Source organism: Culicoides brevitarsis, chromosome 2, assembly GCF_036172545.1.
Source record: "Culicoides brevitarsis isolate CSIRO-B50_1 chromosome 2, AGI_CSIRO_Cbre_v1, whole genome shotgun sequence".
Taxonomy (NCBI): domain Eukaryota; kingdom Metazoa; phylum Arthropoda; class Insecta; order Diptera; family Ceratopogonidae; genus Culicoides; species Culicoides brevitarsis.
The window spans coordinates 5,793,638-5,805,351 of NC_087086.1; the positions used below are offsets into that span (position 1 = coordinate 5,793,638).

Genomic DNA, 11,714 nt, shown 5'->3' on the forward strand with positions numbered 1-11,714 from the left:
GACGTGATGTTTATTAGTATTATTATTATTTTTATATTTAACAATATTTATTCAACTTTCATTAAATTCATTTAGTAGAAAAATTCTCATTCATCAATTTCTTGGATTTTTCACAAAAGAAAAATAAACAGGAAAAAAAAATGTTAATTAAGTGTCAATGTTATTCTCATTTAAACCAAAAAGTGTTATTTTTTTATGTGTTTTTGAGCACCTTCTTTGTTTATTATTTTCTTTTTTTTAATGGGTTGTTTGATGGGTCGTTACTGGCAAATAAACTCCAAAATAAGTGAGTGCAAAGACAAACACGAAACATCACTTTGAAAAACACAAAAAAAAGTATAAAGTTGTTGTCGACAAACAAAATATCGTTTGTTATTAAGACATTAACAAGAGCGGCGGTGTGTTTCTCTCTATAACTAACAAAACATAATAAACAAAAAAAAAAGTAAAAATAAAAGAGGAAGAGGGTTCAAACGACAAACTTTTGACGTTAGTTATTGAAATAATAAAAAGATTTAAGAGGCATTGCTCGATGATGAGACACCGAAAAATAGTTGGCACGCGACCTGCCTTTAAAAATTTTCAGTGAAATTTCTTTGTTGTTTTCTCTTGTGAAAGATTGAATGAGTGTTTCGGTACAACACACAGAGATTATTTTTTATATATTTAAAAATAAATAGAATATTTTTGTATCATAAATTTTCAAAAAGATTTTTTTTTTCAGAAGAACATGAAATTATAGCCATAAACGTCAATTATATCACGACATATTTTCAGTCTACGTTCATAAGTTTTTTCTCTCTTTTTTTTCACTAATCTATTAGTTTCTTCCCTATGACTGATATTTTTTTCTTTTCAGTGCTCTTCTAATAATTATTTTGGATTCCTAATGGCACTAAATTTTAGTTATTATTTTTTCTATAATGACTATAAATTAAAACATTTTAAAAATAAGTTATTCCAATTAATCCTAACCAAGCATTTATATTTTTTTTAAAGTGACTAAGTGATATTTTTTCCTCATTTTTACTCGGAATGAGTTTCGTTTCTCATTATTATTGCTCATAAAAATATATATTTTTTTTTTAGTATTTCTAAAAAGTAAAATTAAAGCTTTTTAAAGTACTAAGCAGAGAATGATAATGTTTCATAAATCAGATTTTTTCCGATTTTTTTGGTAAACTTATTTTTTTATAATTTTTATTTGAACCTAAAGTTTAAAGAAAAACTCAATTCCAAATTTCAATTAATCAAATTTCTTAATATCAGTAATTTTTTTAGAACCTAACAATTAATATGACAATTGATAGTAAAATTTTTAATAGATCGTGCATCAATTTTTGTTAATTAATAAAGATATTTGTGGAAATAATTAAGCTCATAAAATATAAAATAAAATTATTATTGAATATTGAAAAAAATATTTTTAATTAAAATTAAATTTTAATTTTTTAATTAAAATTAAAATTAATTAAAATTTAATTTTATTTAAAATTATTTTTATAAATTTCATTAAATTTTTTTAATTAAATTCTTTTATATATTTTTTTTTAAAATTTTTCCTCATTGATTTTTTTTTAAATTCATAAAAAAATGTCAAAAATTTAAAAATTCATAAAAAAATTAAAATTTTACAATTTATAAAGTCATTAAATTCATTGATACTTTACAAACTTAAAATTTTCCACTCGCATCGTAAATCATTTATTACTCATTAAGCCTACATAAAGATTAAAAATAACAAAAATATCATTAAAAATTGCTTTGATAACAATATTACGGCATTTGTTTCAAAAACGCATCTGGAAAATCAATTTCACAAGTTTTTGTTGTTGCAGTTGATTGGTGTGTGGTAATCCAATTTATTACACATTTTTTAGATATTTGTAAATATTTTTTCAAATGTAAAGAGAACAAGGAGAGAGCATGTAAATAAATAAAGAAAATAAGATAAAAAGACGTTACAATTTTTTTTCGTTGCAAAAATTTTTTGAATGAATTGCAAAATAATAAAAAATTATTAGCAACAAATGCGTCGATGAATTTTTAGCCAAAAAAATAGCTTCTAATGGCAGGATATGAGATCTTAAAAACATAAAGAAGTTAAAATTATTAAAAAAAAATTAACATAAAAAGCTTTTAAAGCTTGACTCGTAAGTACAACAAACTCACTCTTCATTTTCGGGTGCAATTGACACAAAAATGTGACATTGAACATAAATTGTGTTTCTAAAAAAGCAAAATTAAGAATGATAAAAATGTCAGGAGTGCTACTTAACAACTAATTAAGAACTAAAAAAAATTAAGTAAAAAAAAAATTGTTAATTTTCACACATCATGCACTGATCGGAAAAATGTGCTCAGAAATGATGATGATGATGGACTTACGGTAGCATTACCATTGCGCTTTGTCTCTTCCAAGACGCGACGCAAGTGTTGTATCGTTTGCGTTTGATTAGCGTGCTGGAGGAAAAAGACAGAGAAAGGAAAAAATGAAAAAGTAAAAAATGAACTAATTTTAAAAATTAAGAACGAACTAAAAATTGAAATTAAAAAGCGCAAGAAATTAGATAGGTACCTCGAACTCGAGTTGTTCCTTTGCCTGTTTGAGACTCGCTAATTCTTGTTGGTTGTCCGTTACCTGAAATAAAAATAATAAGAGAATTTTAGATAAAAACGGGATAAAATTGACATTTTTGTCAAAGAAATGTTGATTATTTGATAATTTTTTTAAACAAATTTAATGATTTCTAATTTTCTTATCATATTTAAAAAAAAAAATTAAAGATTTAAAAGATAATAAAAAAAATAAAAATTTATTGAAAGAAAAAAAAAAATAATTTTTAAAATTTGATTAAAAAATAAATTTTTGTATGTTTACGACAAAAAAAAATTATGCAAGAATTATTTTAATTAAAATATGAATTTTTTATTTTTTTAGAAATTATTAATTTTTTTAGTTGAAAATTTTTAATTAAAAAAATAGCAAATAAATAATCATAATAAAAAAAATTATTTGCCAAGCGATTAGTTTTGATTTTTTTTAAATTTAAATATTGAGTTTTTATATTTTCATAATTTAATATTTTTTAATTATTTAAATTAAATAATTATTTTTTTTAAATTAAAAAAGTTATTATTAAAATATTAAATAAAATATTATTTTATATTTTTTTATTATTTATATATTTTTTTGTTTTATTTTAATTATAAAATAATATTTTATTTAATATATTAAGAATTATTAAAAATTAAAAAAATAATTATTTATTTTAAAAAAAATTATTTGCTCAAACTATTCAAAATATCATTTGTTTTAGTAAAAAAAAATATTTAAAAATAAAATTTAAAAAAATAAATGAAAATAAATAAATAAAAAATAAATGAATAAAAATTAAAAAAATAAAATATAAGAAAAATTGTCAATAAAGTTTATAATATAAAGAATCTTTAAGCATCTTAATTAAAGAAAGTTCATTTAAATCAAATAAAAAAAAAATAAAAAATAAAGTGAAATAAACTTGTTTTTCATGTAAATAATCATTAAAACCAACAAATGATGAATTTTTTTTGAACAAATTAGAAACAAATCTTTTTAATTGCTCAATTTTCAAAGAAAATCAAAAGAAAAATCTCTTAAATGAGATCAATCGCACCGCACGCATCGCTACAATGTTTGTCTAAATCACTTAATTCCCGCAACATGCACGAATCTCAACTTTTTTTTCATCACAACTCTCATGTGAAAACACTTAAACGACTCTTCGAACATTTCACAAGCGCTTAAATTAATGAACGTCGTGCGTTGTTGCGTTTTTCTCACTAAAATCAGGTCATCACACTACGAGTTACTTACCAACTTGTCAAACTCCTCTTTCTTCTCGGCAATTTCCTGCTTTTCCTTCTCAACGACACTCAATTGCTTGCTTAACTCACTATTTGTCTTTGTCAATGTGTGATTTTCCTTCTCGATGCGGTCCAGATGTCGTTTCATCTCCGCCAAACACATTTCGAGATTATCGACAGTCACTTGGCGACTCTTCAGCACCTCGTCTTTCATGATAATCTCGCGTTTCAAGTCGTTCATGAGGCCCGCCAGCGACACCGTGTCATAATCCGACGTGATACTCGAGTCCGTGCCATCTGACGAGTGCTGATTACGCGTTTCGGTTAGCTGAAAATTCGTCATTGTCAGAGTTCATTCAAAATTTAAATTTAATTTCGCGCTGTGCACGTAAATATTTTTAATTTCACTTCCTCGACGTGTCGCCGTACAGAAAATCACACAGAAACACTTTTTAGCTTTATTTATTTTGAAACGTAAAAAAATCCACACACACGACGGCGATCACGAGATGCCTTTTTTATGTCTTGGCAAGCGAACGACCGGTGAAAAACTGCTGCTCTGAATGAAAAGCGAGCGAGAAAAATCTTCGAATTTCGTGTGAAATGTAAATATTTACACGAGAATCTGCACTTTTTTCTCGCGACGACAAACTTCGGAGTGCGGAGTTCTAAAAATAAAGTTCGTTCAGCTCCGTTGCTCGTCATTGATGTTGTCGTCATACAATTTGTTTTCTTTAATGACTTATTGAGACAACATATGTCGATCAATGTTTACTTTTTACACGAAATTCGAGAGAAATACTGACAAGTTAGAGACAGCAGGCCCACAAAACGCGTGATCATGACGATTAATTGCGGGTTTTGTGTGATTTTCTATCGACGCACGCGAGTCACGAGGGAAATTTTCGAGAGAAATGGTCACAGGTTAATGTGCGACGCGGAATTTTTCTCGATTATTTCATACTTTGGAATTTTTTCCGCAAACTTACCAAATGGATGAGCTCCAATCTGACAGAGGCGATGTACTTTTTCATTTGACGACTTTCCTCTTCGGCTATTTTTTGCATCTGAAAATTTATATTTTTGTTAATTTTATTTATTTTATGTTAATTTTTTAAAAATTTATTTTTATTTAATTCAATTTTTTAATTAATTATTTTTGTTTTTCGAATAAATTTTCAAATAATCGAAAAAAAATAAATAATTCTTTTATTTTAAAAAAAATCAACCAAAAAATTAATTTAAAAATAATAAATTAATTTTTAATTTTAATTAATTAAATACCTAATTTTTAAATTAATTTTTTTTTTCAAATTTTATATTAAAAATTTTGATTAAAAAAATATTAATTAATTTAATTAAATTAAATAATAATTTAATTAATTTATTTATTAAAAAAAAAATAAATAATATAATAATTAAATTAAATTAAATTAATAAATAAAATTAATTAATTTTATTTTTGAAAATTATAAAATAATTTTTTTGATTAATAAATTTAAAAAATAATTAATAAATAATTTATAAAATAATTAATTAAATAAATATGCCTGAATAATTAATTTTATTAAATTAATTTGAAAAGTATAAAAAATTCATAAAATATTAAGTTAAAAAAAATAAATTATTAATTAAAAAATGAAAAAAAATTAATTAATATTTCAATAAATAATTATTTTTTTTATTGAAAATAAATTAATTATTTAAAAAATAATTAATTAATTTTTCAAAATTGAAAATAATTTTTTTTTTAAATAAATTAATTAATTTTTTTTTTTTAAATTTCTTATCTTTTAATTTTTCAAAATTTCATCAAAAACTTACCCCCATCATTTTTTCCATCTCCTTAGTTTCCTTTTCCGTAACCACGGGATTCTTTATCAGCTCTTCTTGTTTCTTTTCCATGTCTTCCAACTTCTTTTTCATCATTCGAACCTCCTCTCTGCTCTTCTCCGACTCCATTGAGGCAGCGAAAATTTCATTTCTCATCCCTACTCCTATCGACTGGATCGCCAAAGTAAGTCCAATCATGTCATTCATCTTGAAAGCTTGTTGCAATTCCGTTCTTTTCTTCTCCTCAAGCATATCCGAGCTCGCCAGCGAATTAAAAGTCTTCGTTATCGTTCCCTGCAACGACACAATTTTCTTCTCCAACGTCTCAATTCGCTTCAATAACGCCTTATTCTCCTTCTGGTAGTAATTTTTGTCCTGAATTTGATCCCTGAGATGTTCAATTTGCGGCACGAGCGATGCAAGACCTCGACGGAACGCATGCATGTCATTTTTATTTTTTTCTGTAATTTTCGCATTGACACTTTTCTCGTGCGTTTGAAACTTTTCCACAAATTCCTTGAATTTCGTTTCGGGTATATCGACAAATCCCGTAATTTCGACGTCGCCCGTTTTCGTGAACTTTGTTTTGATTTTTGTCTCAGCGGAAGATTTAATGGAGGCAAGTAAAGCATCAAAATCTGTTAGAAGAGCACGAATTTCATCGATTGGGAGGTCCGTATTGTGTGATTCGATCGTCTCGAGAAGTGCGACGACGCTATTTGCGGTTTCTGTGATTGTTTGAACGACTGTGCCGAGTTGCTGGGGAACATCAACTTGAATTTCGGCATCATTTGAGGAGTTTGAGGAACTTTTCACAGCATTTTCGGTATTGGATTCGATTATTTTCCATAATTTATCCACAGAATCGACAGTTTGGAATTCTTCGGGGTCGATTTTTAACGAATTTTCGACTTTTTTGAGGAAATTACTCCAAATATCTTCCGTTTCTGACGTCTCAGGCAACAGTGTGGTAGAGGATTCTGTCTGAAGAGGCAATATTTCCAACTAAAAATGACAAAAAATGAAAAAAATCATTAAATTTTTACAGAAAATGGGAAAATTTTCACCTGACAACCATCAATAGCACTCCCGTCGGATGAATTAAAGTCAATTTTGTCCAAAAGACTCAAGGAACTGCGTTTTGATTGTGATTCGAGCTCAGCGATGCGTGCTTTCAGATCCGCATTTTCCTGTTCCAAGCGTTGCGTGCGCGAATTTACCAAAGAATCGCCTTCCTGTATCGAATTTATGACTTTTGCGAGCTTTTGGGTCTCTTCTTTCAGCGAATCTCGTTCCTCGGTGACTTCTTCGAGCTTTCGTTTCAGTGTCACAAGCTGCGAATCTCCCACAATTTCATCCGAGGGACGCGATTTGAGTTCATTTATTTCCTTCAGGAGCTTCTCCTGCTCGATTTCAATCATGCGCGGCACTTTTTCCATGTTTTTCAGCATTTGTTCGTACTTTTCGCCCAAGAGAGATTCCGTTTCTGTCATTTCCGTGCACAGCTGTTGGATGGTTTCTTGCGACTTTTGATTCCATTCGCGAAGAATTTTGTTCTCGAGCTTCAGTGCCAAGACTTGCTCACTCGGTTCCTGCATAAAAAATTGAAAATTTACAGATGCAAATTACTCTAATTGCGACAAAAATGCGAAAAATGTCTCGAATTTCACCTCTAAATCACCTTCAACACGTTCTACTTCATCAATTCGTTTCTGATACAAATCGTTGATTTTCTGCAAGATTTTCAGCTCGGTCCCGCCATCGTTCGCCAGCAGCGAATTCTCCGAAGTAGCTACTTGCTCGGCATCTCGCACGTCCTTTTCCGCCATTTTCTGAAGTTGTCACGTCTCTTTTTTCACGTCAAACCTTTTTTTTCTTGTTTCGCGTTTTCCACTTCAGCAATTAAACCACTTGATAAGCGAGATTTCCTCGTCGTGCAACGACAACAACAGCACTACAATGAAAATTAATTTTAAACAAATGACGTTTCGCGGAAAGAATCTAGCGAAGTCATTGCTGTCTGCGATTCAATTGCGAAATATTTTTGTATCGCGACGGACAGATGGAAACGTCGTAAAATGTGTGTGTGTGAAAAACAAATGTAAATAAATAGTGTACGGTCTACGGTTTGACAGTTCGGAGAATTCGAGGCACGATTTTTGGGGCGAAAATGTAAAGTGCTTACAGAAAGTTGTTTGGTTTGAATGAAAAATTCGTTAAAAAATATTATTTTTTTAATTTTAATTTTTTTTATTTTTTTAAATTAAATTTTGAAGTCAGAAAATAAATTTTCGTTTTAAAACTTACCTTAAAAAAATATTTTTTTATTTAAATTTTTTTTTCCTTTGACATAGAAAACAATTTAAAAGAAAATTTTTTAAAGTTTCAGATCTTAAGTCTTCAATAATAGATTTTCAGAAAAATTTGATTTTTTTAAGATACTTCAATGATGCAATTTTAACGATCAAATTTTTGTCTTTAAAAGCGAATATTTTTTATCAATTTTTTACTTTCTAAAGCCTTCACAGGATGAATTTTCTCTAATTTATCATTTTTAATCATTTTGTAACTCAAAACTGCCAAAAAATTGAAACTGAAAAATTTTTTTTTCTTTGACATAGTTTTGTTTTAAAAACTAAATCAAGAGCAAAAAAACTGTGTCAAAAACTGTGTCAAAGCAATTTTTGTCAAATCTTGCTCCAAATGGATTGAAATTTGTCAGAGGGCTCTAATTTATCATTTTTAATCATTTTGTAACTCAAAACTGCCAAAAAATTGAAACTGAAAAATTTTTTTTTCTTTGACATAGTTTTGTTTTAAAAACTAAATCAAGAGCAAAAAAACTGTGTCAAAAACTGTGTCAAAGCAATTTTTGTCAAATCTTGCTCCAAATGGATTGAAATTTGTCAGAGGGCTCTAATTTATCATTTTTAATCATTTTGTAACTCAAAACTGCCAAAAAATTGAAACTCAAAAAAAATTTTTTTTCTTTGACATAGTTTTGTTTTAAAAACTAAATCAAGAGCAAAAAAACTGTGTCAAAAACTGTGTCAAAGCAATTTTTGTCAAATCTTGCTCCAAATGGATTGAAATTTGTCAGAGGGCTCTAATTTATCAATTTAAATCATTTTATAACTCAAAACTGCCAAAAAATTTGAAACTGAAAAATTTTTTTTTCTTTGACATAGTTTTGTTTTAAAAACTAAATCAAGAGCAAAAAAACTGTGTCAAAAACTGTGTCAAAGCAATTTTTGTCAAATCTTGCTCCAAATGGATTGAAATTTGTCAGAGGGCTCTAATTTATCATTTTTAATCATTTTGTAACTCAAAACTGCCAAAAAATTGAAACTGAAAAAATTTTTTTTCTTTGACATAGTTTTGTTTTAAAAACTAAATCAAGAGCAAAAAAACTGTGTCAAAAACTGTGTCAAAGCAATTTTTGTCAAATCTTGCTCCAAATGGATTGAAATTTGTCAGAGGGCTCTAATTTATCATTTTTAATCATTTTGTAACTCAAAACTGCCAAAAAATTGAAACTGAAAAAATTTTTTTTCTTTGACATAGTTTTGTTTTAAAAACTAAATCAAGAACAAAAAAACTGTGTCAAAAACTGTGTCAAAGCAATTTTTTCAAATCTTGCTCCAAATGGATTGAAATTTGTCAGAGGGCTCTAATTTATCATTTTTAATCATTTTATAACTCAAAACTGCCAAAAAATTGAAACTGAAAAAAATTTTTTTCTTTGACATAGCAAAACTAAATCAAGAGCAAAAACTGTGTCAAAAACTGTGTCAAAGCAATTTTTGACAAATCTTGCTCCAAATGGATAAAAATTTGTCAGAGGGCTCAAATTTATCATTTTTAAACATTTTACAACTCAAAACTGCCAAAAAATTGAAACAGAAAAAAAAATTTTTTAGCAAATTTTGCTTTTCACTAATTTTAAATTAATAATTTTTCAAATAATATTTTCTAAGAAATCAAATTTTATAAAACGAATTACAGTAAATATCAACGACTTTTCATTTGAAATTCAAAATTGTAAGCAGAAATGACGTCTTTTTGTCTTGAAATCGATTTTCAGTCCCCATTTTACCGAACATATGATTCATTCTCGCTGTTATCAGTAAAGAGAAAAACAATAACAGAAGCCAAAATTTTTTCTTTTTACCAAAAAATATCACAAAAAACGATTTTTTTCATAGGTAATTGACACAAATAAAGGTAAATTTTGTTAACTTCTTGATAAAACTTACAAATTAATTAAAATTCAATTTTTTTTCTTTAAGTTTTTACGAAATGTACTTACGCAAAACATTCCTACCTCGCTCAATTCAGGATGCAGCAGCGACTTTTTTCTTCGTTTTCATGATTCCGATCACTTTTTGGTTCGAGCTGTGGATTGTAATTCCCGAAATTCATGGAAGCTGGTCCTTCTTTCACACAATTTACTTTATTTTGGGACTTTTTTTGCTCTATAACATCAGCGCGAACCTGCTTGCGGTAATTCTCGTCGATACAAGTACGAAGCCTTTGATGATAAATCCGCCGCCTGATGCGCAAACCAAAGGATGGATTTTTTGCGCGACCTGTGAAGCTATTTCGCCGCCTCGTAGTTGGCATTGCCCCGTGTGCGATGTTTGCATTTTGAAACGAGATCATCATTGCATGTTTTCGGGATCGTGCGTCGGACACGCAAATCATCGATATTTCATCATGTTACTCGTGCATCTCGTCATCGCGACGGCCTTTTCGAGCATTTACAACTCTTATTATTTGTGGTTTTTGCACGGCGCGGATTTCCGAAATTTAGTGTCGCTCGTTAACATGCTGTTTCCCGTCGCTGTTCTCATGGTCGATAGCAGCACGAAACAATATTACCTCGTAATTTACTTAATTCTCGTTATCGGGTCGTTGCTTGTTGGAGCTCTCCTGTTTTATCACTGGAATTTAGTCAGCAACGGGATTGTCGTTCACGAAAAGAACAAAAGACCGCAATTTTCCTACAATTACGGCTTTTGGGAAAATTGGAAAGTCGTTTTGGGAGAAAAATATTACCTCGCATGGATATCTCCGTTCATCGAATCGCCCCAAAGTCACGACGGAATTTATTGGGAACCTGTTGAAACGAACAAAAATCGATAAAATCAACAAAAAAAGTTACCAAAAGTTGCCATTTTATACCAAAAAAATAACTTTCTTAAAATATTCGTCTTTATTTTGTTTTTCTTCTTATTTACAACTTTTTTTTTTTAAAGAAGGATCAAGATTATTAATTACCATTTTTATGAAGAAACAACTTTCTTATTAAGTAAGTGATTCATCGACGAACAAGTTTTTTTCTGTGTAAGTATTACAAGCATTTTGTGTGTAATTTTATAGTTTAATTAATGACATTCATGTAAAAACAAAATAAAATAAATTTTTGTGCTTAAAATTGATAAAAAAAATTTTTTTTCTTGCGAATGAGTGTAAAATCGTGTGGTAATAAAATCTTATGGCACGCTTACATTTAAATATTAATTTATGATCAAATAATTATTTTTTGATTTTTTTTTTTCAAATTATTAATTTTAAGGGGCAATTTCATTAAAATTTTTGACAATTATTTTTTTTTATTAAATAATAAATAATTAATTTTTATCATTATAAAAATTTTTAAATAATTTTTAAAAATTATTTAAAAAAAAAAATAATTTAATTATGGATGCTAATTAATTATTTTTATTAAATAAATTTAAAAATTATTTTTATTTAAGAATTTCGAATATGAAATTTGAGAAAATTTTACTTAAATTTGAACTTAATTTGAAATTTAATTTTTTTAAATATTTTATTTTAATTATTTTTTATTCTAAATTAAAATTTCTTTTTAAAAGCTTTAAAAAAATTGTAATTATGAAATTTATGTTTTTAAAAATTTTAAATTAATTAATTAAATAAATTTAAAAATTTAAAAAAAAAAATGATTTCAAAAAATTTAATTTTTTTAAAATTAAAAATTAATTAATTATTTTTTTAATTTATATTTTTCT

At 27.3% G+C, this 11,714-nt stretch overlaps 2 protein-coding genes across 5 annotated transcripts; one reads left to right on the top strand and one right to left on the bottom strand.

Annotated features, from left to right (window-relative positions):
* Positions 1-1,657: 1,657 nt before the first annotated feature.
* On the bottom strand, positions 1,658-7,738 carry LOC134832845 (optineurin-like). 4 transcript variants are annotated; one of them, XM_063847039.1, is made up of 8 exons: positions 7,350-7,738; positions 6,747-7,271; positions 5,671-6,684; positions 4,836-4,913; positions 3,857-4,174; positions 2,579-2,641; positions 2,389-2,463; positions 1,658-1,802 (listed from the first exon to the last, which is right to left on the bottom strand). In XM_063847039.1, exons 1-8 carry the CDS (start codon positions 7,506-7,508, stop codon positions 1,791-1,793), a joined length of 2,244 nt encoding a protein of 747 aa, XP_063703109.1. In that variant the 5' UTR covers positions 7,509-7,738; the 3' UTR covers positions 1,658-1,790. The 4 variants fall into 4 exon arrangements, 3 of the variants coding, with proteins under 3 accessions (XP_063703109.1, XP_063703108.1, XP_063703110.1); XR_010162083.1 differs by having other exon boundaries at positions 1,779-1,802; positions 2,389-2,512; XM_063847038.1 differs by lacking the exon at positions 1,658-1,802 and having other exon boundaries at positions 1,824-2,463.
* A 2,062-nt stretch (positions 7,739-9,800) lies between these two features.
* LOC134832846 (probable palmitoyltransferase ZDHHC24) lies at positions 9,801-11,075 on the top strand. Its single transcript, XM_063847041.1, has 2 exons — positions 9,801-9,903; positions 9,969-11,075. The coding sequence occupies exon 2, from the start codon at positions 9,979-9,981 to the stop codon at positions 10,822-10,824; it is 846 nt and encodes a 281-aa protein (XP_063703111.1). The 5' UTR covers positions 9,801-9,903; positions 9,969-9,978; the 3' UTR covers positions 10,825-11,075.
* Positions 11,076-11,714: the final 639 nt, after the last annotated feature.

What these genes read in the sequence shown, in the direction of transcription:
- LOC134832845 (XM_063847038.1), bottom strand. Translation starts at nt 7,508, where the DNA reads ATGGCGGAAAAGGACGTGCGAGATGCCGAGCAAGTAGCTACTTCGGAG. An exon ending in GTGCTATTGATGGTTGTCAG is followed by an intron (nt 6,685 to 6,746) that starts GTGAAAATTTTC and finishes TGTCATTTTTAG; the next exon opens with TTGGAAATATTGCCTCTTCA. An exon ending in AGATGGAAAAAATGATGGGG is followed by an intron (nt 4,914 to 5,670) that starts GTAAGTTTTTGA and finishes ATAAATTTTCAG; the next exon opens with ATGCAAAAAATAGCCGAAGA.
- LOC134832846 (XM_063847041.1), top strand. Translation starts at nt 9,979, where the DNA reads ATGTACTTACGCAAAACATTCCTACCTCGCTCAATTCAGGATGCAGCA.